General features: G+C 38.3%; 1 protein-coding gene across 3 annotated transcripts in view; it reads right to left on the minus strand.

Moving 5' to 3' along the window:
• Positions 1-25,557, minus strand: part of Cd2ap (CD2 associated protein) — an 85,362-nt gene that overhangs the window by 30,149 nt on the left and 29,656 nt on the right. For 2 of the 3 annotated variants that reach the window (XM_021186459.2, XM_029471066.1), the window contains exons 3-10: positions 22,164-22,317; positions 17,607-17,707; positions 13,047-13,167; positions 8,082-8,269; positions 4,463-4,541; positions 3,819-3,913; positions 2,386-2,490; positions 383-419 (exon numbers count right to left, since the gene is read on the minus strand). In XM_021186459.2, coding sequence (XP_021042118.1) covers positions 383-419; positions 2,386-2,490; positions 3,819-3,913; positions 4,463-4,541; positions 8,082-8,269; positions 13,047-13,167; positions 17,607-17,707; positions 22,164-22,317 — 880 coding nt within the window. The remainder of the gene's footprint in view (positions 1-382; positions 420-2,385; positions 2,491-3,818; positions 3,914-4,462; positions 4,542-8,081; positions 8,270-13,046; positions 13,168-17,606; positions 17,708-22,163; positions 22,318-25,557) is intronic. The other variant, XM_021186460.2, reaches the window with a different exon arrangement.

Raw genomic sequence — 25,557 nt, forward strand, 5'->3', positions numbered from 1 at the left:
TATAGCCCTGGCTGTCCTGGAACTCACTTTGTAGACCAGGCTGGCCTCAAACTCAGAAATCTGCCTGCCTCTGCCTCCCAAGTGCTGGGATTAAAGTTGTAAGCCACCACTGCCCGGCAAACTTACAATTCTAAAAGTGCTGGGATTACAAATGTGTACCACCGTCCCTGACTGTACATTATATCATTTGTACTTTTAAAGATATTGATGAACATTTAATGCAAGTGAACATTTAATTTTGTACAGATTTAAAATACCTTAATATTAATTTTGACTGAATTTGCTCATAAAATTCAATGGTCTACCTTTATTGGTTTTTTAACTTAAAAAATATGAAAAATAACAAACTAAACAATGGTTTTTTTTTTTTGTTTTTACAAACCTGGACCTTTTGCAGGAGGAGGTGGTTTCTTTGGTTTCTGGGGAGAGGGGAAAGAATTAAAATTAATTAACTATTTAAAGTTAAGATGAATTATATTGTTTCTCATCTTGTTCTTGCCAAAAATAATAAAATATTAAAAATATAACAACTCTAGAAAGGGTCACTAAATATATATATATATATATATATATATATATATATATATATATATATATATAATTACATCCAAACGGATTCCTTGATCAAAAGTTAGTCAAATACTTTTTAAAAATTAATTAGGTAAGACCAAAAAGTCTTGATGAGAGCAAAATGTTTTCATCCTCATTTAATTAGTTTTACATTTCTAAACATCAATTTGCCTTTCTCCGTAGCTAAGGAATACAAACCTGGTCAGAAACACATGGAGGGGAAGTCATAGGCCCCAGTGGAGAAACTACTACTGATGTTTTCTATACAGACAAAATATAAAATTCATACTCATAGTGTTGCTCTCTGCCTTAATCAAAGCAGTTTCTATTTTCAGCAACCTACAAACAATGCAGAGACTCATAACAAGCTAGTGCCGAGAATAAACTACTTGTCAGTACTCAGCACTAAGTTGTCTACATGTCTCATCCCCCAGCAAGGCTTGGGAACACTGTAGAAGCAGATGCAGAAAGAACATGAGAGGCATGACGTGGGAAGGAGTGCTGTGGAGAGCTGGGTTTGGATACGGTGTGCATTGCATCCATGAACTCAAAGCAGCAGTGGCTATGTGCACAAGCCTGAGCCCATCAGCACAGCATCATGCACTGAGGAGGGCTCAGAAGGCACCCTCCCTCCCCAACCCTCCCCAACCCTGAGAAGATGGAGGCACTGAATGGATCCTTAGGATGTGTCGTTTTTTTCTGTGCTGGAGCCACTGCTTTTTTTCTGCCCTTGCTCAAGGCTCAAGTAAATAAACCCCAGCCCCAGTCGATGGTAATAAATACAGATGATTACAGACAAAAACCTAACTACTAAGAACATGAAACTAAAGGGCCTGTTGGAAAGGAAGGGTCTAGTCAGACGGGGGTGTGATTAAAGGGATAATCACTCGAGGGGAATGTGATCCATGCATACTGCATGGACAAAACTGTGAAAGCTAAGTTTAAAAAAAAACAAAAACTTAAAATACATAAAGAGTAGCAAGTAGACAGGCATAGCTTTCCTTCTTAAGTCTGAAGAATTCTCATAGTTACAGTTAAAGATAAAAGTCTCCTTTCCCCTCAATTTCTAAGCATTAATTCACTTTTAAGACTTCATTTAAAGTCTTTTAAAGTTTCTAACACTTTTAATTATGTTGCTCCAAGTTGTAAAAAGTAACATAATAAATGCAGAAAAAACAGCGCTCACTCATTGAGGAAAGACTAAAGTAGAGTGAATGCAATATAGCAAAGGAAAGAACTCAGACAACCTAAGCTTCTAGAATTGCCAGCGGTGGACTTAATTAAAGACTCCAAGAATTAGTGTGCTCTACATAGGCTGGAACTGAAGATGACAGTGCTGTGTACATCTAACTGCTCTGCCTTCTGATTTGTAAGCTAAGGCAGCCTTGCATGTGGAGAAAGTGTCAAGGCATCAAAAGGCAGACGAGCTAGTACAAACAAATGATTCAGTGTTTTGTTAATACAGAAATAATACATGTATAAGGAGGCTAATGCTCAGCTTCAAATTACCTTGAATTGACACTTTTCATTAGCATTAAATAATTTCATTCAGAAAATTAAGAATATATTCAATTTATATAAAGCCAGCTTTTTGGCAAGTCAGAAAAGGTAGACAAGTGAAATGGGGTTTTCAGTACAATGTCAAGAATAAGATACAGGACTAAAATATAACACAGTTTCATGGCAAACCAATTGTTACTTAAATGTACAATCTTATGAAACTATGAAATTTATCTAGTAGCAGTGTAAAAAACATTATTGAAAAATATTGGTAAACAACATATTATCATCATTAAAATACAAACCAAATCTTACTGGAAAGTCTTTATCTAGTTCACTTATCTGAACAGCAAAGTTATCTGGGAACACTCCTTCTTTACCATTCAGTTCACCCTTCCACCAGCCTGCTTCTCCAGTCTCCTAAAATGCAAACCAAACAGTTACACTAATGGAAGCTGTGTGTGTGTGTGTGTGTGTGTGTGTGTGTGTGTGTGTGTGTGTGTAATAAAGGGGTCCTTTACCAGCTAGCCCAGGCTGCCTCAAATTTACCATAATCCTGTTCCTATCTCTGCAGGCATGAGCTGGTAGTTATCATTAAATGAGAGGAAAGCTCACAATGAGCTAAGAAAGTGAGGAAGTCCATTAGCTTTAGAGGGAGGGCAAGGGCTGGCTGGGGTAGGCAACCTAAACACTAGTATAACGTTTTCCTAGAACAAAATATTCTCTGAACATTAATTTCAGCCTGAGTTACAAAACTGGATTTAATACCTAGGTGTGGCTGACACTCACAGATCACTGAGTTTGAGGCCAGCTTAGGGAGGTCCATGCTAGCCAGAGCAAGACCCCCTTCAACAACAACAACAAAAAAAACCCCAAACATCTGGGTTTAATGTTTTAACACATCACAGAATTATAGAAAAAGTAAATATTTATTATTCTCTTATAAGTAATAGCATTCTGTCCAGCAGAGCACTTTTTTTTACATGGCCTTAGAATTTATCCTAATTTAAACAATCATTTATTTCTTTAAAATAGGTGTACTAAGACTGGGAACATGGCCCAGCAGATTAGAAGGGCTTGCAATCAAGCCTGATAACCTCAGTTCAAACCCGGTGACACACAGTGTGGAATCTGGAGAGAATCAATTCCTCCAAGTTGTCCTTGGACTTTCACATGAGTTGCGTGTGTACCCCTGCCATAGATTCACCCATTTCACAAGGGAAGATGAGTCCCACACCTGTTACTTACTAATAAACATTTAGGTTATACAATTCTTTGAGTTAATAAAGGAATACATAATGTGATCACTGGTCACTTCTTTTTCTTTTTCAGATTTCTTATTTTAAACATTTGGATATTTTGTCTACATGTGTGAATGCATCATGCACATGTCTGATGCCTGTAGAAGTCAAAAGAGGGTATCTGATCCCCTGGAACTAGAGTTATAATGGATCTAAGCAACCATTTGCGTGTTGGGATCGGAACCCTAGTCCTCTGTAAGAGCAGTAAGTGCTCTTAGGTGCTCAAACATCTCTCCAGCCCAGGATCACTGGTTTTTAATATATCAATTTTAAGTAATACGCAAGACAAAAACCTTTTAAAAGAATCACTTTATAAGCTTGTATTTATGTTCCAAGTTCCCAAAACCCCAAAACAAAAACAAAGTCCCAGCTCATCTGAAGTTAATGCTCTACAGGCAATGCAAGAAGGTACTTCTGTGAGGGATGGCTCTCACTAAAATATCTTACCTTACTTATCAAATGGATAATCTCCCCTTCTCTAAATGTAAGTTCATCTTCATTGGTTCCTGTATAGGGAAATAATGTTCTACAATATTCCTTAGCTGAAACAAAAGAATGTAAATACTGTGACTTACAAGTTGATTATGTAGCAGGTACTTATTAAGCCTCTGTGCAAAGTAATATACTCAATAAGCAATTAAAGGTTAAATAATTTTATTTATTTATTTATTTATTTATTTATTTATTTATTTATTTATTTGGTTTTTTCGAGACGGGGTTTCTCTGTGTAGCCCTGGCTGTCCTGGCACTCACTTTGTAGACCAGGCTGGCCTCGAACTCAGAAATCCNCCTGCCTCTGCCTCCCGAGTGCTGGGATTAAAGGCGTGCGCCACCACGCCCGGCTGGTTAAATAATTTTAAAACGTATAATCAACATTAAGAAAAATTTCACTATCACTCAAATATTACTCAGTGTCTGATATGTATCAGGAATAGATAAACTTCAGAGAGATTCTAAAATCTAAAACACAGCACAACAAAATTCTCACCCTTATGCACTATTCTGGGAATTAGTACAGTGTCACACGTCCGTCTGTTGAGTTAGTAATATAAAAGCATATTTATACTATAGTGGTTTATTTTAGAGCTTACCTTTAATCTTGCCATCAATGTCTGGTTTTGTTACCTCCACATTCTGAGTTCTAGATCCCAGTGGCTGTAGGATTAAAGGCTAGAAGAGAAAAAGACACTATTAACTAGCTTAAGTTAAAATAAAAATAATACACTTTTTAAAGACTTTACTTTTTTGAGCTGGGGAGTGTAGCCGCCTGGGGCCACACTAACTGGGTTCCGGAGTGGGAGGCCGGAGCTGTATGGGAGAGAACTGCGAGAGAAACCAAGAGACCAAGACTGATTTCCGATCAAGGCCCCATGTTTACTAAGAGTCTGTGCTTATAAAGGGGGAGGCCCATTCCCTGCCACGCCAGGCTTCTTGATGCTTTGTTGTTAAGTTGCTAGCACTAGTCTGTCAGAGCTTTCAGCATTAGGTCACCAAGTCCACAGGTTGTTGGCTATCTCAGGAATCCCTCAGGAAGACAGGTTCAGCCTCTCAGCCATAGGCGGAAGGCTCCACCCCAGGTGGGCTCATTCTCAGTGGCAGCAAGGTCTGAATCAGCCTGCTTCAAGGCTGGGGAAGGCTACGGGGGAGACGGCTCAGTGGTTGAGACTACCTGTTGCTCTTCCAGAGGATGCAGGTTCAATTCCCAGCACCCACCTGGTGGCTCACAACCATCTGTAACTCTAGTTTCAGAAGATACAACCCCCTTTCTGGTCTCCAAAGGTACTAGGGATACATGTAGTACACAGGTACACATGTAGGCAAAACACTCACACACATAAAACAAATAAGTCTAAAAATATATTTTAAGATTTTACTTTAATTTTAAATGTATGTATATGCCTGCATGTGGAAACATGCACATGAATTCAGCTTCCGTAAAGGCCAAAAGACAGTTTTAATGCCTGGAGCTCGAAGTACAGATGGCTGTAAGTCTATTTTTATTACATGATAGGTGTTGTGCATGTATGTTTACCTGTGCACAGAGTGCCCATGGAGGTCAAAGAGGACAGTGGACTCCCTGGGACTGGAGTTATAGACAGTTGTGAGTAACCAAGTAGAGAATCTAACCCAGGTCTTCTGGAAAAGCAGCCAGTGCTCTTAACCACTCAGCCATCTCTCCAGTCCCAATAGCCACTATTTTTAAAAACAATCTAAAACTATTAACTGTACTCTAGTATTCACATTATGATTTAATAATAAAATGTCTAAAATAAATGTATATTGAAACTTAATCTTACAATTTTCTGCATCAAGTGAGGATTATCAATCTTCCTTTTTACATTAGGAAGCAGCTAACCCATCAAAGCAGTAATTATAGTCCTAAAACTCAGTTCTCAGCCTACAAAAACGCATCGACTCTTAGCAACATTAAACCTTAAAACAGAGCGGATTTTTAAAATTTACGTTACTTATCTATTATTTGAGAATTTCTTACAAGTATACAATGTATTTTTGAGGCTTCGTATATGAGTATTGCATCTACACCACTCCCACCCATCCATCCCTGAAACAGAGGGAATATTTAGCACTCTCTGAATGAAAATATTTAGGTACGCTAACACAGTAAGCTTATATAGTCTACTTAGACATTTCTCCATACAGTATGGAAGGTCCTGCACCACCTTCAACAAGTGTTTCCTTGAGTATCAATAGGCAGAATTATATATGACAACAGTCTTCAATGGTTAAAAAAACTAATATATTGATAATTAATCTATCACTATTTTTTTGTGTGTGTCTTCCAAAATACTTTAATTTCTCCCAGGTTTAACTAGATCTTTTAATATGGTATTACTCTACTTTATTACGTAATGTAACTCTGAGATTACTCTCACTAATAACTGAGTAGTGGATATCATTAATTATGACTGGCAGGATACTCACATAACATCACTAATCAAATTTAGAGCTCAAAGTGTCCCTCACAGAGCAAGAAGCTATAGAATACAATGTCACAAAACTGAGAGTTCAGTCCATTATAGCCCATAATTTATTCTCTGTCATTCCTTTACATTTTTTTTTTAAAGAAAGAATTCACTATGCAGTCCTAACTAGCCTGGAACTTGTGTAGACCAGACAAGTCTCAAACTCACAGAGATTTGCCTGACTCTGCCTCCTGAGTGCTGGGATTTAAACATATATATCATCACACTGAACTAGGCCCTAAAATCTTAATGCCACTTAGTCTCAAAGATCAGAAAGGGCAGGGCAGGGCTGGGCAGGAAGCAGAAGTGCTCTTTCCAGAATCCACCTCACAATTAAATAGAAAACGATGTAGCACACAGATAGAGAAGAAAACTTTTGAAAACCACTATCTTGAGAGAAAAACAAAGAATTTCACCAGCCAAATGAATCGTAGCTGAATTGAGTAAATAATGAAATGCCTTAAACTTCTGAGAGCAAGGGAGGTACAAATGAATTACAGGAGATGGCACAGCAGGTAAGTGCACTTACTGCTTTTAAAAACCCAGGTTTGGTTCCCACCATCCTCATAGCAGCTCATGTACATAGACCTCCAGTTTCCGAGGATCCTCTTCTGATACCCTCTGGCTCATGTGTGCACATGTAACACACATATACACACAGGCACGCACACACATGAAACTATTTTTTAAAATGAGACTTACAGGGATTAAGTTAATTTCCTCTGAAGTAACTGCTTAGTTTGTATCTCCAAAATACAGACACTGGGAACAGAAACTTCCAAAGAAGTGTTCAAGCCTGCAATCATTTCCCCCGAAACAAAATCTTATAAACTATAGATTGTTCACTTGACTCCATTTTTAAAATGCTGGTAAAATGCTAATAAAATTATCCAATCACTCAGAAGTGATGTTAGTAAATTTAGTTACTATTGGGAATCCAGAAAGCCAGGTGGTGGTGGCTTATGCCTTTAATTTCAGTTCTTGGGAGGCAGACTGATCTGAGACTACCCTGGTCTACAGAGTGAGTTCCAAGACAGCCCAGGGCTACAAAGAAACCCTGTCTCAAACAAACACAAATAATCCAGAGAAAAGTGGAGTAGCACTTAGGTAATTTAATATTTCTTTTAATATTCACTTTTTAAAATAGCGCAATTTTAGGTATCTATTAAATTTAAAAAATAACAAATTTTAGCTTTAAAAGACAAAGAGAAAATATTTCCTTTTTATATTTACACTGATATAAATAAAGGCCTTATGGCTGCCACTAAGAAAAGTCTATCTAGGACTTACCAATTAATAAGCATCCTAATTTTATGACACCGAGACACAATTACAAACCATTAAAAAGTTCATTTCCCCATAAGCTTCTCATTCGTAAGTCCCTATGACCCCCAAAAGGAAATTAACAAACTTTCAAACTTTTATATCTTAAAAAAATGCTTAGTGATGAGGGGAGAGCTCCCAGGAGGACCTAGAATCACTAAGACATCAGACCGGCCTGTGGATAACATCTGTGAAGCATTTTCTGATTGCTGGCTCCTATGGGAAGATGTGTTTACCTGAGCAACGTAGAAAACAGATTTAATCTATGGCTCCTGTCTCCATTCCAGTTTGAGTCTTGCTTTGACTTCCCTCAATAACAGACTGAGACAGACTCTTTCCTCCCCCCCAAGTTACTTTTGGTCTGTATATATTACAGTGAGAGAGAACCAAGCCAGTACACTACCTTTTCTGTTTTTCTCTCCTCTGTTTCACTACTGGAAGTTCTTGTCCTAAGTTTCACAGAGCCTTCTTTAAAGATGTCTCCAAATCCAATTCCTCGGATTTTCTTTGGCTGTGCAACTGATCCGGGAGCAGATTCACTCCCATTCCCCGGAGATGGCAACGGTGAGGTAGGGCCAGTCAAAGGAACTTCTACAAGAATAATTTCTTTTTGAAGAATGACACCCAAACTTTACATTACTTTCTACAATATCTATGCCTTATACTATGTAATTTTTAAAAGGAATGATGTCAATAAAATAACATAGCACTCAAACATCCTAGAGCAGGATGTATATTACATTGAATTCTGTTGATAAATTGAATAAAACAGTAACTATTCTAAGTATATTTATTTGTATGACTAAGAAATTCAGGGAACTAACACTAAAGATTCTTAGCAAGATGCTACAGCTTATATAAAGGTTCGTGTGGTTTTAAGAGGTGGCACGCACTAGGAGATGACTGCTTCATGGAGAAGGATTAACGCTGCCGATAGGATTTGTAAGAATAGATTAGTTCGTCAAAGAGTACTGGACTATAAAGGAAGCTTCACATAGTAGTTCTTTTCCAAAAGGAAAAGACCCTTTGGTATGAATAGAACCATCCTAGATTCAGTATGTCTTACACAGAATATACCAAGTTCTACCTCTCTTGTAACCTGTTTTGAGGCTCTGACAGTATACTTACCAGTTTGGCAATCCTGGCCTGTCAATTTTCAGACCATTTATATTTGATAATTATTGATATTTAAACCCATTAACTTTTTACTTGTATTATTTACTTACTTTTATTCCTTTTCTCTCTTTTTCTCACCTTGGTTATCCCAGTATTAATGAGCATTCTGTTTTAACAGGTTATTAAATACACCTCTACAATAGCTCACATGTACACTGACAGTCACTGAACTATCTCACTAGTCACTCTAAAATCTGTCCCTTTAGTTCTTTCATTAAATTTATACAGCAAATGCTACTTCACATTTTGTACCCTCATGTAGTGACATAAAATACTTTTTTCAAAATCCCAAATATAGCCGGGCAGTGGTGGCACACACCTTTAATCCCAGCACTTGGGAGGCAGAGGCAGGCGATTTCTGAGTTCAAGGCCAGCCTGGTCTACAAAGTGAGTTCCAGGACAGCCAGGGCTACACAGAGAAGCCCTGTCTCAAAAAAAAAAAAAAAAAAAAAAAAAAACAACCAAATATGGGGCTGGCGAGATGGCTCAGAGAATAAGAGCACTGACTGCTCTTCAAAGGTCCTGAGTTCAAATCCCAGCAACCACATGGTGGCTCACAATCACCTGTAATGACATCTGACGCCCTCTTCTGATGCATCTGAAGTCAGCTACAGTGTACCTATGTGTAATAATAAATAAATCTTTAAAAAAAAAATCCCAAATATGAACCTTTGTTGAAAAAGTAACAAGGAAATCATGAATTATACTGGGTGTTAAAGAAAAGAAATACAACACAGACACCTGAGGAAAACATTAATTAGAAACAATCCAGTTTACCATTATTCTTACAACAGTCTAGAAACTTTTAAAGATGACCCCACATTTTCTTGTGTTTGTGTATACACATGGGGAGGGGAGGAGGGAAGGAAGAAGAAGGGAGGAAGAATGAGACAAAGGGAGTTTATCTTGATCATCTTTATTTGGCTATTTCCATATTCCCTAGCGGACCTCTAACTCAAGATCTCCAAAATAAATTCACTATCTCTCCCAACTTAAAACTATCTCCAGCAACAGCATCCTCATCAACCCAAAGACTACCTGGTAATCTCTGAGCCCTCTTCTTCAGTTTCTCTCCACAGTTCACCATCATTAGGTCCTATGTAATATAGCATCTACTTCATAGCTCTCCCATTCAATTATCCATGTCTCTCCATCACCACAGCATTCTTCTAGTTTAGACAAATACTCTTTCTACCTAAATCACCAAAATTCTCTCAACCTGTCCTGTCACCTGACTCTTCTTCAGTTGTACTCTCCACCCTACAACCAAAACAATCCAGCTGTTAAAAACAGTTGGTCACTTTATACTCCCCTCTAAGCCTTCTCTGTGATTTAGTGCCTTAGCCTGAGTTTCTTCATCCTAAAGACTTACCACATTCAACTATTTAATCACAATCACTCTGATCTGAATGTCTTTCAGGATCTTGAAAAGCCTATGTTTTTTCCTTCACTCTTAAGTATGCTGAGGCACTGCCTATTTATTGAAGTCAATAATATAAATGGCTTCTTCAAAAAGCTTCCCCTTCTTACACAGATCTATAGTACTATGTTGTTTCTTGTCACAAATATTTGTAATGTGTCAAACTATATTAACTTTGACCTATTTAATAAATAGCCTTTTATTCTGAATGTAACTAAAGCTTCAAAGTTGGAGGGGGAAGTTGTTTTCTTATTAATCACTGAATCCCAGAGTCTGGCACAGTATAAGCACTCAATATACTAAAAAGAAACAAACTATGGGTGTTAAATTAAGTGAACAGCAGTATTAATATGCAGGATTTCCTTTCAATCTTTGACTGTTAGATCTCATATTTAATGTGCCTCTACTGACATGTAAATGGACTCTCAGATCATTGCTCAGACATCTCAATCATTGGTGAGGAAAATTAGAATCCAACAGGGAAATGACAGGGCAACAAAACTAAGAAATGCCTATTACCTTATTTCCTGTTCATGCCTTCTACACATTAAGTAGTGTAAAAGAAAGGAGCAGAAGCCCAGCTATAATTTATATTTTATTATAAAGTAGATAATCAGGAGTTCCAATTTCCTCACCCTTAAAGAGTACACCAATACCCTCAAAAGTTAAGTTTCACTTTCTAAACTGTGTGAAAAGTTCTCTATATACCAAAAAAGAGCACTATTCTTTCACTCACTGGGCAGCAACATGTCACACTATTCCACAAAATAGGTATTTTGCAATTAACAAAAATTTATATATTCTAATAAGTAGTTGGCTACACATGCCCACGTGTGTGCACGCACACGGGCGCACACACAGACTCACTCACATTAATAAACAGCAAAGTCTGCTTCAAGAAGAAATCAAATAAAAGACAACTGAAATTAAAGGGTTGGAAGTGTCTGGTTTTTTTATACAGAAGAGTCAGGAAAGGCATCAATACTGAAGTGATTAATAAAAGAATCTTAAATAAGACAAGAAGCTATCAGAATATTCCAAAGAGCCTTCCAAGCAAAGGCCCAGTGTGGTCACTACCCAAGTGTTCTGCATTCAGACTGAACCAAGTAGAAATGTGATTAGGTACATTTTGGCTGCTTCTTTACTCACTTTTTCTTGTTTTTACTTTTAAACACAGACACCTATTTACATTGCTTTAGGTAATATAGTGGTCTGAATAGGAATGGCACCCATAGACTACAGTTTGAATACTTGGCCATAGGAAGTGACTCTATCCAAGAGAGGTGGCCTTCTTGGAGGAGGTGTAATACTAGGGCGTAGGCTTTAAAGTCTCAGAAGCCCAAGCCACATCCAATGTGACATTCTCTTCCTGCTGCCTGCGGATCCAGAGGTAGAACTCTCAGCTCCCTCTAAAGCACCATGTCTGCCTGCATGCTGCCATGCTTCTTGCCATGATAATACTGGACCAAACCTCAAACTGTAAGCCAGCCCCAGTTAAATGTTTTCCTTTATAAGAGCTTCTGTGTTCATGGTTCTGTGTCTCTTCAAAGCAATAGAAACCTTAAGACAAGTATTATAAATAAAACTGGAAATTACTTAATATACACAATCAGATGTGTCTAAATTATATGCAAATTCTAGAACATTTTAGAAACTATAGTCCTCTGATATGCATGTCTGTATCGAACCTTAGAAGCTAGTCCCCAAAATACTAGAAAAACAATGCACTGAATCCACTCAAGAAAGATCAAAGCAAACACTCTTCAAAAGTTTCAATGTCCAGACAAGAAGATAGAAAATAAAGGAACGAGTCTAAAGACGAGAAATATTGTGTGTGGTTCTGAGACCAGAAGGAAAAGGGTCATTACAAAAGCACAATAAACCAATTAAAGAAGTCTAGAAATAAACTATGCATGAAACAATATCAATATAAAGTATCCTGATTTGGTGGTGATAATAATGTAAATATGAGACTATCCTTGTTCTCAAAAAATTAGTAAGATTTTAAAAACAGATATAGAGAGAACATGAGCAACAGTTAGCACAAGGTTAATTGTTTTTTTGTTTTTTGGTTTTTGTTTTTTTTGAGACAGGGTTTCTCTGTGTAGCCCTGGCTGTCCTGGAACTCACTTTGTAGACCAGGCTGGCCTCGAACTCAGAAATCCGCCTGCCTCTGCCTCCCAAGTGCTGGGATTAATGGCATGAACCACCACGCCCGGCCAAGGTTAATTGTTAACAGTGCATATATCTGTGTAAAGAATAAATGAGAACTCTTTCATTTTTTTATGTTTACCCAAGTTAAAAAGAAGCATTTCTAGTACATGTCTGTAATCTCAGCACCTGGGAGGCTGAGGCAGGAGAATTACCATGAATTTGAGGTCAACCTGGACTGTAGTAAGACCCTGGTTCAGAAAAAAACAAGCAAAGAAACAAAATTCTTCAAAAGATGGATTTGGCTACAGAGAAAACAAAGTCTGGTATAAGAATGCAGAAAATAAAAGTAAGGTGCTCCTGTAAATTTTCTTGATTATTAAGCTATGCCATTAACAAACTCAGCAGCTCAAAGAGTAGTACAGATAAGCAATGGGCTAAAACAGAATCAGGGAAATAAAAAGAACAAAGTATTCCACCAGGTTACCTTTTTTTCCCCTTTTATTCCCATTATACTTTGGTTTTTAAAACTACATTAGCTGAAACTGACTAAGCACACACAGGAACAATTCTAAGTAAGAGATACAGTCAGAGTCGCACCACTTCAGTGTCTCCACCAACCTGATTCCTCCTGAGCGTGCTGAGTTTCACCATCCTCTGTGGACTCTAATTCTTTCACAAAGTTTGAGGGGAACAGTCCCAACTTATTGTTCAGGGTTCCACTCCACCAGCCTTCTTCTACCTGAAAAAGTTCACAGCTCAAAAGTAATAAAATTCTTTTAAGTGAAAACCTTCATTCTATGGGGAAAAAGAAGAAATGGAGCTGTAAAAATAAATGACAGGTAATGATGTAAAAGAAGCACTTAAAAAAAAAGAAAAAAAACAAGGGAATATGATGTAAGTGGATAATATTTCTAAAATAGTATTAATTAGTCATGCATGGAAATAATCACATTACTTGCATTTTGCAATGTTTACAATGAGGACTTACAACCAATTACATCCTATGAAGCAAATGCTTTTTATTAAACTGACAGATAACATAGTTAAATGCATTAACTGAGAAAATACATAGCTCCTGACTGAAATAGCACTCACACATTACTGGGCCTTGCTTTATAAATATAACATATTTTTAGTTTAATAATTCTGTTTGAACAAAGTTTAATAACTCTTAAGAATATGAATTCCCAGACCAGTGAAATCTCAAACCAGTGAAATGATTCATCAGGTAAGGGTGCTTGGCTACCTTAACTACCTGAGTTTGATCCCTGAAATCCACACAGTAGAAGAAAACTGACTTCCAAAAGTTGTCCTCTGACCTCTATACATGTGCCATAAGCATAAAACACACACACACACACACACACAGTGTGCGCACACTCAGAAATTAAGAATACAGAAACTCAGAGTTCAATTCCCAGCACCCATCATCCCAGCTCCTGGAAATCAGCCGCCTTCAAGCAGCTCAAGTGCCAGCACACACATGCACATACCTGCACATAGACTCACACACACAGGCAGAATTAGAAATAAATTTTAAAAGAATAAAATGTAAAAACATTGATAAAGATATAATTTCCTAAGTAGTATAAAATTTTATTTTCCCCTTTCAGTTAAACAACGACAAAATAATTTTGTCTTTGTCTATTTCTTTATTGTGTTCACTTTATGTGTATGAGTATTTGCCTGAATGTTTGTCTATGTACCACATGTACGTAACTTCCACCACCACCACCACCACCCAGCCATAAGAAGGTGTCAGATGCCCTAGGATTGGAGTTATTGTGTGAGGTGCCTTGTAAATGCTATGAACTGAACTGAGATCTTCAAGAAGAGCAGCCAATACCAAGTCACCTCTACAACCCTGAAAAAAATTCACTTTCAAAAGTTCATCTAACAAGCACCTCCTTCTAAACAGAAATAGTCTCATGCAACAAATTCTTTAACAAATCATTTATACTCACTAATAACAAGATTGCTTAATTTCCATAAGTTAAAAAACATTCAATAAATTGCTTTCAAATATATAGTTTCTGCTATGGATGCTAAAGGATTTTAGTAACAGTAAATTTTGTCAAGAATACTGCTCACTGTCACCATTTCCTTATCAGCATTGCATGTGACATCACAGCTAGAAATATCTCATTTAAATAAATAATTTTCAATGTTATTAACCTTATAACTGAAAATAAACTTTTTTCTACATAAAACTTTTCTTGCTGTCCTGGAACTCATTAAGTAGACTGGGTTGGTCTCAAACTCACAGAGATCCACTTGTCTCAGCCCCTAGATTAAAGGCATGTGACAGCCTGAAAACCAACGTTTGATAAGTAATTCATGGAACAGGTGCTCAATATGTACAAGTCATGATATTACTACTAGTAAAAGACTCAAATCTTGCCTCTGAGAAATTCCTTCCTTGCCTTTGCTGAAACAGGTAAGTTGGGAGATTATTAGACTATAGCAATCCCAACTCTTTAATAAAACAATCTAATAAGCACATAGCTAGAACACAATGTTAGGCTTGGCAGCACATGCCTTAAATCCCAGCACTCAAGAGGAAGAGGCAGGCCAATCTTTCTACATGCCAAGCCAGCCATAACTACATACTATTTGTCTCAAAAAAAAAAAAACAAAAGTAAACTAATAAAAATGCAATGTAAAAATAAGCACTATAATCAAAGTGGAGATGAAGTGCAATAGGCACAAGCTTGAAAGTACTGGAACCTTCTCCCCTAAAAGTAAATGAGCAAAAAGCTCAATAGTGAGCCACAGTAAAATCTTCTAGATAAGAAGCATGGGGGTGAAAAAAGTCACATCAAAATAAATGATAGTTACAGACAATATAGTTGAAATACAAATCGCTAGGATACAGTATATTTGGAATGGAGCAAAGCAGCAAGCAGCAAGAGCTCAGGGGTTTTAGCAGACTTAAGGCAATAAGAAACTGGGCATGATGACTTGTGTGACCATAGAACTTACAATACAAGGGGGAAGCTGCTTTGAGTATGAGGCCAAGCCAAGCTAAATTGTGAGTTCTAGGAAGTGGACTAACAGAGTGAGACCCTGCCTTAAAGGAAGAAAACCTAAGATAAAGGACTGAAAATTATAGAAACACAAAGTGTGCTATGGGATTAAATATGACAAAATTCCACAGACACAAAGAAAGAACATCAGCTCATCATTTAAACTCCAAATATCAGCAGTTAGTTAAGAGTTATTTAATTAAGGAATTCTTGGGAAGAAGGGTGGTAAAGAACACTCATTCACTCACAGCAATAATAAACTGGGTATACTGTCCATGCCTAGAATCCCAGAACAGAGGCTGAGGCAGGAGGAACACCAGTTTAAGGTCAGTCTGAATGAACTATGAGATCCTATCTCTAAGAGATAAAAACACAAACTCATTTGAAAACAGAATGCACAGTCTAGCCTGTTGGCACATGCCTATAACACCAGTGCTCAGGAGGTGAAAAGAAAGGTGAATTTGAGGCCAGCCTGAGCTATATAATCAGACTCTGGCTCAAAAACACCAAGGGCCCACTATGCGCAGAACCCTGAATTTAACTGTTCCATCAAGGGAGGAGAAGGGCTTTCAAAACACACAAGTCAACAAGCTTCACACATTCAAACTCAGGCCACTGCATGTCAGGCATATATGAAGATAAGGTATCTCACACCACAAATACGGTCCCCTCAAGAACTGATCATCTCTGTGCTCTATCCTTTCACTCTTGATAGCTTTCTAAATGGTTCTATCTTTTCTGCAGTCCAAGGCTAGACTGTAAAAAGCACTTCCTCATGCTTGCTGATACAGCTGTACTTAGGAGTTGTGAAACTGCCATGCAAACCAAAGCAACCTCTATTCAAAATGTAGTCCAGATTTCAGACTAGAGAATATTTACAGTAACTTTACTGAGAATCTGAAGCTTTTTGATAATGTCAGCAGGTTTCAGAATCTGGCCCATTTCAGATTTGAGATCTGACATGCTGCCATACTTGAACAAATCTAAAGCAAATGGGAAGGACTCTAAATAGCTGTCCAAGTGGCAGTTCAAGTCTTCAAGGCTGTCAGACATTAGGAGTGAATAAAGGAGCTTTCTTAAGAAGGCTCTCACCAGCCTTACTTCTAAACCTTTCCGGCTGAGGCACCAAACAGCACAGAACACAGACAAGCAAACCCTCCTATCTGCATACTTGAGCCACACAACCCAGAAGCAAATTAGTAGTTGTTTTTGCCACTAATTTTAGGGTAGCTTCTTATGTATCATGAATAACAGCAATAAGCAATGTGATTCTGTGAGTCAATCTCTACCTCTGAGAAATGAAGACAAATATTCCTTCTCTTAGACTAACGTTTAAAGGAAATAAATGTGATCGACTGATTCAGCACAGTCCTTCTGACATAGCACCGCTCAATAAACCTTAACTGGTGTCACTATCAAATAACAGAGCAGAACTGCCTTCTGTATAACTATCCTAGAAGTTAACATAAACATTAGTGATAAATGAGAAATTATAACACAAAATCAATTTCTGCTACAATATATTTAATCAAATCACACTTTTGAAAACAGCATCCCCAACTGTCGAGCAAAGCTTCTAACATTCCTTCAATGAGAAAAGCAGATGTAAGAAATTAAATGCAACAATCCAAACAAGACAGACTTTAAAGCAATTTCAGCGTTGCACCCCTACACCACTCCTGTTGCTACTTTGTGCCAAGAGCAAATTCAGAATCACAGAAAAGGTTCTTCAATGTTTGGGGTTATTTAAATAACATTAAGTTTACTTTTTTAGCACTATTATAGTGGTGTGTGTACATAATGTGAATGTGGCTGTGCACATGCAATGTGCAGTAGAGGTCAGAGAGGAACATGGTAGAGTAATTTCCCTCTCTGCCTTTATATGGGTTCCAAGGATAGACCTTAGGTAAACAAGCTTGGGTGAGCTATCTTGCCAACATAAAATTATATTAATTTTAAGCTTAAAAAATATTTATTTTAAGTCCTTAAGGCAAACACACGAATATTATGTAGCAAGGACAAGTATAAAACTGTGTCTTTAAATTTACTTTTGTGGCATAAATTTTCACTAATTTGTATATTCCGACAAAGCCCTCCTCTAGAAGCCACACCATCAAGCTGCTAAGCTACTGTCCATGTACACAGTCCTTACCTCTTCAATGACGTCAATGACATCCCCCACGATCAATTCCAGTTCGTCCTCATTTTGTGGAGAGTAGTCAAAAAGAACTTTACACTGACGCTTTTTTGTCTCTACAAGAAATTATTTTTAAAAATAAGAAAGATCTTTTAAAAAAAAACAGCACCTTTCGTAACATACCACAATTATATGATGTATAAGAAGGAAAAAAGCAAATGATTTAAACAGTTAATCTCAAGCAACATCTGGGTGGTTTTTAAACACTTCTCCCATGACATATTATGTTCACCGCCAGAAAGTACAATACTTTTCATAATAGAAAACATGGATATGCCTGGTCCCTCCAATTACACAAAAGCAAAACATCCAAAACCAACTTTCAAGACTACGAAGACATTTTGACAATAACTCTGAATAACAAACTACTGCCCCAAGATTTATCTTCAGTCTGATCTATCTGTGAAAGGGTCCAGACTTACACTGAGTTTAGGACCGCCTGGCACCCTGTTTCTCAAACCGGCCGGCCTCATTCACACAACACCAACAGTTCGCACATCCTCCTTTTCCACATTTGCATGTCTTTCATAGCAACTGTGATAAACAGAATAAAATGGTGTCTTTCTCTTGCTAAACTGAGAGGAACTGTGATAGTATGGATGAGAAGTGTTCCCCACAGGCTTGAATAACTGAAGAAGTGGCTTCCAGCAGTTGGTACTGTTTGGGTAGGTTTGGGAGGTGTGGCCTTACTGCAGTAAACATATTAGGGCTTCACTCTAATTCCAGTTCTGTCTGTACTTCATGCATGCAGTTGAATATGTGAGTTCTCAGCCTCCTCTTCCAGCTGCCATGACTCCCTGCTATAAAGTCTTACCCCTCTAGAGCTCCAAGCCAAAATAAACTCATTTTAAAATTGCCTTTGATTGTGGAATTTTATTACATCAACAGAAAAGTAATAACCTTGCCTAGCTCCAGCTGGGATCTACTCCTATAATATCCTTAGCCAGCTGAAAAGAAAAAGATCAGGAAAAGAAAAGACCCCATCTATCACCCACCTCATGCCCAAAGAAAGGGGTGTTCTGTTTTAGTATCCATAGCCTTTAAATTTGTCTAGCCTGTGCCAAAGAAGAAACATTGTCTTTTTACACCCAGAATTAAGAGTTACAGAGTTTATAATTGGCAGAGATCACAAATTACTCTTCTGTTGGTTTGAAAATTCCCAGAGCACAGAAACTGCACAAAAAAATACAGCTCAGGGCTGGAAAGATGGCTCAGCGGTTAAGAGCACTAACTGCTCTTCTGAAGGTCCTGAGTTCAAATCCCAGCAACCACATGGTGGCTCACAACCATCCGTAATGAGATCTGATGCCCTCTTCTGGTGTATCTGAAGACAGCTACAGTGTACTTACATATAATAATAAAATAAAAAATCTTAAAAAAAAAAGATACAGCTCTATGCTATTCCACTCAACTATTTGTCACCAGTCTCCAAAAGGTCACAGTCTAGGCCCACTAGAGTAGCTAAACTGTCCAGCAGAAAGCAGGACAGCTGATGCACAAACATTACTGGAATATCACAATTTCTGGGAGCACAAAGGATTAAAAATAAACTTTCAACTGGTCTGGTTATTAAGAAATCTTCATTTTTCACAAGAAAATAAAATCTTTTGTGGTGTAGCCCAGTGCTATAACCCAGAAAGCAGCAGTTTTCTTAATGGGCAATGACATAGCAAATAACACTGTGACATTAATGGGGCTGTACATATATCATTAACACCTCATATTTACATTGGGAGTGGAAGTCTTCGTAACTGCCAATCACTTCATCTCGCAAGAGAGTTATGGACTACATTGTAAAAGATATTATAATCTCAACAATCTCAGGTAAGGATGGTTAAACAATTTGTAGGCTGGCAAATGACTGAGCAGGTAAAGACACTTCCTCTGGGCTGCATAACCTAAGTTTGATTCCCAGAACCCATCAAGTAGAAAAAAACAGCACCTTCCACAAGTTTGCACATACACACACGCTCACACACTAGGTAGGTACGGACGTTTGTAGGTAGGTAGGTAGGTAGGTTAGGTAGGTAGGTAGGTGGGTGGGTGGGTGGGTGGATGAGTAGGTAGGTAAGTGGGTAGGTAGGTGGTTGAGTAGGTAGGTAGGTAGGTAGGTGCGTATGTAGGTGGGTGAGTAGTTGGGGGTTGGGCAGGCAGATGGGTGCAAGAATATGCATTTCTAAAAATAGCCACTTATTTCTCAATAAATCAGACTGAACACAGAGTGTAGCAGGTTTTTTTTAAATGTTAAAACATTTACTGAGGCGGCGGGGTGGCGCACGCCTTTAATCCCAGCACTCAGGAGGCAGAGGCAGGCGGATTTCTGAGTTCGAGGCCAACCTAGTCTACAAAGTGAGTTCCAGGACAGNCAGGGCTATACAGAGAAACCCTGTCTCAAAAAAAAAAAAAAAAACAACAACAACAACAAAAAAACAACAACAAAAAAAACCCATTTACTATCCATTGTCATAAACACTATAATCATTCACACATGTTTAATGCTTTATATTTTTAAATGGCAGTCTTTGAGAATGGTATTGTTACCTCTTTTCTTAAATGAAGAAAAAAATCTCAAGTAAATTTAAGTGATCTCAGGCCATAAAAGTTATTAAATTTCTGTAACTTAAAATATGTTAGCACAATAACCCTACAGGTGCAATAGTGGCACCCATACCTTGGTGGCAACCAACAGCTCTCTAATTGAATTTAGGGCCCATTTAGCAAGAGAGATAGATACCATATGCCTGATACTGATAAACCTAGTACTCACTGCTTTTGATATCATGGTTATTGAAAGAGAATCTACAACCACTAATTTACTAAACCAACATCATTCCCAAAACAATCCATAAACGTCCCTCCTTATACCACAGATAAGTGTAGTCTCCATTCCTCATCAAGGAAACCTCCTTGCAATAGACAGACCTCTAGAGAAAAACCACAGCCAATCAAAATGCAGAGTTGTGGAGCCCAGCCCCAATGGATTCATATACAGAATCCAGAACCTAAGGCTTAGGAAACAATGCAGAGTAGAAGGCAAAAAGATTTTTAAGAGCCAAAGGACCAGGGAGTTTGCTTTGAGATTGTGTCTCTTAGTAATATCAGAACCTATACCCATGATGTCTTATCAATATGAGCACCTGAACATGAGGTATACAAAGATGACACCAATAAGCATGCCACACTGAATGGTGAAAAGCCCATGAGGCCTCAACCCCACACAGGTAACTACAGGCAAGTGAGTCATGCTGGGGGCAGGAGAAGTGGTCCTTCCCAGGAGAGAGTACAATTAGTTGTCTAGTACCAAACGATGAAAACATACATGCAAGTAGCATTATGTGAACCCAACAGATTATATTTAGAAATATGTATGTGAGAACAAAAACATACATGCATGCAATAAGACATGAGAGCATATGCCCCAGGACAGGGGAATGCCAGGGCCAGGAAGCGGGAGTGGGTAGGTGGGGAGCAGGGCGGGGCGGGGGGGGGGGAGTATAGGAGGCTTTGGGGATAGCATTTGAAATGTAAATAAAGAAAATATCTAATAAAAAGAAAACAAAAAGAAAAGAGAGGCATGAATTTGAAACAATCAAGGAGGGCATATAAAAAGGTTTGGAGGAAGGAGAGTGGAGGGAAAATGTTGTAATTAAATTACAATCTCAAATATAAATAAAACAAAACATGACCGGTGCATGGTGAGGGAGACATGTCAGTGAGTAATAGTGCTGTTGCCCAAACACCCTGGGCTGAATCCCTATGTTCCATACAAAGCTGGAGAGAGAGCCAACTCCACAGCCGTGTCCTTTGACCTCTGCACTCAGCACCCCCACACATAAGGAAGAATTAAAAAAAAAAAAATAAGATATGGTACTCCTTCTGTGTCAATTTTTTCCTAATTTATTTACAGATAAAGAACTTTTCAGGACTGGTGAGATGGCTGAGAGGTTAAGAGCACTACCTGCTCTTCCAGAGGTCCTGAGTTCAATTCCCAGCAACCACATGGTGGCTCACAACCATCTATACTGAGATCTGGTGACCTCCTCTAGTCTGCAGGCATATATATGTACTTCTAAAATATATGTATAAATAATACATAAATAAATATTTAAAAAAAAAAAAAGGAGGAGAAGAACTTGCCAGAGCAGGAGAGTAACATAAACATAGCAAAGTCCCATTTCAAAAGAAAAGGAAAAAAGAAAAACTAGCGATACCCCAACAACAACATCTAAATAAGTACTATTAAATACAATCAATCCATTGATCATTCAGAGACAATAAGCAATAACCCTGAGATCTCCCTTCATAGCTCCTGTATAAGGCTACCAGCTACTCTGCTGGGTCATCCATATTACTGACTTGCCATGACAAGCATAAAAACTAATGTGCCAATCATCAGCACATCAGAGTTTCTGCAATTGGCTGCAGAAGATTGAACTCATCTTTCTGAATTTATGAACAATCACAGATATCCTATTTTGACATAACTAAGTAAGAAAGAGATTGTTTACATACTCTTCTTAATAGCTTTGGTTTGTGGATGTGGCTGAATTCCTCCAGCTGGAAGTCCATAAGTGCTGATTCGCTGTACAAGGCTTGCTACATTTCCTTGCCTTTCCCGTTTGATGGGCAAACCATCATCCTTGGGTTCTGTCTCTCGCTTAATTTCCTAAAAAAAGAGAAATTGGTAAAAAATAAAACCTAAGTATATCTTATTCAAGTTACATTCTTAAGTGTATTTCTGTATTTTTTTAATGTAGCTTAGTTTAGCCTAGTCTAGAACTTCCTATGCAACCAAGCTAGCCTAGACCATGTAGCCATCCTCTCACCTGAGCATCCCTACTATTGAGAGTCTCAAAGGTAAGATGCCAAGAAACAGCCACAGTGAAATAAACTATGACATAACTCATTTCTAAGCTTGTGTTGTGCTCGAATATGTCTGAGGAATGCATATCATTTTGCTGACCATGACAAAGTATAAGTTTACATCTTATTGAAACTAGGAAAAAAGTAGAGGTACAACCCACCCTCACTCTAGCATACACCAGAAAATCCTAAAATACATAAATTAATAACACAATAGTTTTAAGTCAAGAGTGCATAAAATTTTTTCCTACAAAGAACCATATACTAAATGTTTATGGATACCAGGCCATACAATCTCTTTCCAGCATCAATTCTGTTATATGTAATCCAATGCATCATATCCTTAAACAACTAAACCCACATATATTCTTTTAAAAAAAAGAAATCCTGAAAGAAGTTGGGCATGGTAGTCCTCATCTGCAATCCCAGAGAAATCAGGAGTTCAAGGTCCTCTTCCACTGTATGAGATGACAGTGGGATCAAAGCCATCCTGACAACATGAGACCCTTTGCAAAAAGAAGTTTGGGGGGGGGGGAGGTAAAATGTTCACAAATTTTACATGTCATTTAATACTCTCTTAATTCTTCCCCGTCCAATTACACAGTTCTTAGTTAGCAACCTTACAGCATGATCTTGTACAAACCAATGGCATGTAAGTTCTATCCTGTAGGTTTTCATTTAATGGTTCCCTGCTCTAATCTACAGATCTAAAATGAATCATCAGGCCAGGTGATGATAGCACATCCTTTAACCCCAGCACTCAGGAGGCAGAGCCAGGCAGATCTCTGAGGTCATGACCAGCCTGGTCTACATTCCAGGATGGTCAGGACTACACAGAGAAACCAAAAAAAAAAAAAAAAAAAAAAACCAGAAACATCATGGGAAAGTGTATGAAATATTACTAGAAGAAACAAAAGACCACATAAACATGAAATCATGCCATATACCATGTAAAAAGCTCAGTAGGCGAGACCCTGCCTCAGTTCATGCCCAGGCTTCAGCCTCTGTCCCACTACCCAAAGTCATTAAGCTTTATTTACCTCACTCAACATAAATTCAGCAATGGAAAGCAAAATCAATCAGGGTACTTTACAAAGCGAGCTCAGGACTGGTGAGGTGGCTCAGTAGGTAAAGGCGTCAGCTGCCAAGCCAGACAACCTGAGTTCAATGTTCAGTATCCACAAGGTAGGAGGATAGCACGGACTTCTCCTACTTAGACAAATGAGTGGGAAAGAGGCAGCAAGGCACAGCAAAGGAACACAAAAGGCAGAATGTGAACAACCTGACTGGAAGATAACACAAAGCAAAGCTTCTGAGAAACAAACAAACACATAGCAAAAGCAAGAATGTGAAAAGGTCTTAAGAGTTGTAGCAACTGGGCTGCCAAGATGGCTCAGTGGGTAAGAGTACTGACTGCTCTTCTGAAGGTCCTGAGTTCAAATCCCAGCAACCACTTGGTGGCTCACAACCACCATGTAATGAGATCTGACGCTCTCTTCTGGTGTGTCTGAAGTCAGCTACAGTGTAATTATGTATAATAATAAATAAATCTTTTTTAAAAAAAGAGTCTTAGAGACTAAGAACAGTGGGGCCAGGAGAAAGCTGATGATAAAAGGCTCTGAAACATACTACACACAGATGGTAGGACAATGCTGAAACATTTCCACAGTACAAAGATCATACATGCAGTATGAAGACAAGCTTACAGCAAATAGGAATGACTGACAGCTGAACGTGCTCTGAGTCAATGACAGAGCAGGTGTTTGAAAGATTCAGTAACTATTCAAAATATTGAGACTCTTAAAAATCCATCAGCTCTGACTCAGATAAGGAAGAGTTTCAATGATACCCAAGACCTGGCTTGGGCAACTTGCTCAGATGATAACGCCATTCACTTAGCAATGATCTCGGGCCACTGCTTATCCTCACCCCTTGGAAGAGCTCTATCTACTTCAAGCTTCAATCAACTCTAGCTATTGTCTGCAATAACATGAGTCTTGTCTGAATTCTCCCAACAGAGATCACAGGGACTGGGAAGCTAACAAAGTCCAGGACAAGATCCTGCTACATATTTTAATGTTCCCATCAAGTTGTAAGAGAATTTCTTCATCTCCACCAAGGTTAAGTCACAGACTTACTAGACAACTGCTAGGGTAAAGATCAGGGGATTCCCTACTGTGTTATACTTATATTTCCTCCATGTATACACTTCTCTTAGCTCCTGGACCTTATTTTTAGGACTATCTGCCTGAGGTCACTCAATCTAGGCCCACTTGTACTTCTGTCACCTGATATATACACATAAGCAAACTTAGATGTCTCTTTCAAAATGGAGTGGCTACACTCATGAAATGTACTTTGGGTGTCCCTACTGCCATGCATCTCCTATATCAGAATAAAGTGCTAATACCAAACAAACAATAGGTTTTTCTGATTTTAAGTCATATATTTTTTATAATATACTAGCTTAAAGGTCCCCCTGTGGGCACTAGCCTTCAATACACTGTAGCCATGAAATAAACAACTATTTCTTTCTGGATTTCCTCCACCTCTCCAGAACCTTATAGGAGAGGAGCAATCACACCTTACTATGCACAAAGATAATAAAGGTAAAACTCCCCACCAGCTCAGGGCAACTCCAGAATTGAGTAATATATGCTACAGCTGATTCCCATACTCAGAAGCAAACAGGCAATGCCCCAGTTGTTTACTGTATTTTTGTAAGGCTCAGACACAAGGATGCCTTCTTTATGGCCTCCTGTATTGGAGTGGATTAATTCCTCTTCAGTTTCTATTGATTACTCTAAGATGTATCCTTCATAATTTGGATAAATTTGAACCCCAAGCCTTGACTGAAGTTAACTTGACCTGAGAGAATGCCTTTTACATGTCTCTTGTGATTTATGACTAGGAGCTTTCTCAGTGTAAATGCTTTCTGCTTTTCAATTTCGGTCCTAGCACCCAAGTCAAGTGGCTCTCAACTGCCTGCTCCCAAAGGACCTGACTCCCTCTTTTTGGCCTCTGTGAGCACTGTATACACATA

The sequence above is a fragment of the Mus caroli genome, chromosome 17, assembly GCF_900094665.2.
Source record: "Mus caroli chromosome 17, CAROLI_EIJ_v1.1, whole genome shotgun sequence".
NCBI classification, from domain to species: Eukaryota; Metazoa; Chordata; class Mammalia; order Rodentia; family Muridae; genus Mus; species Mus caroli.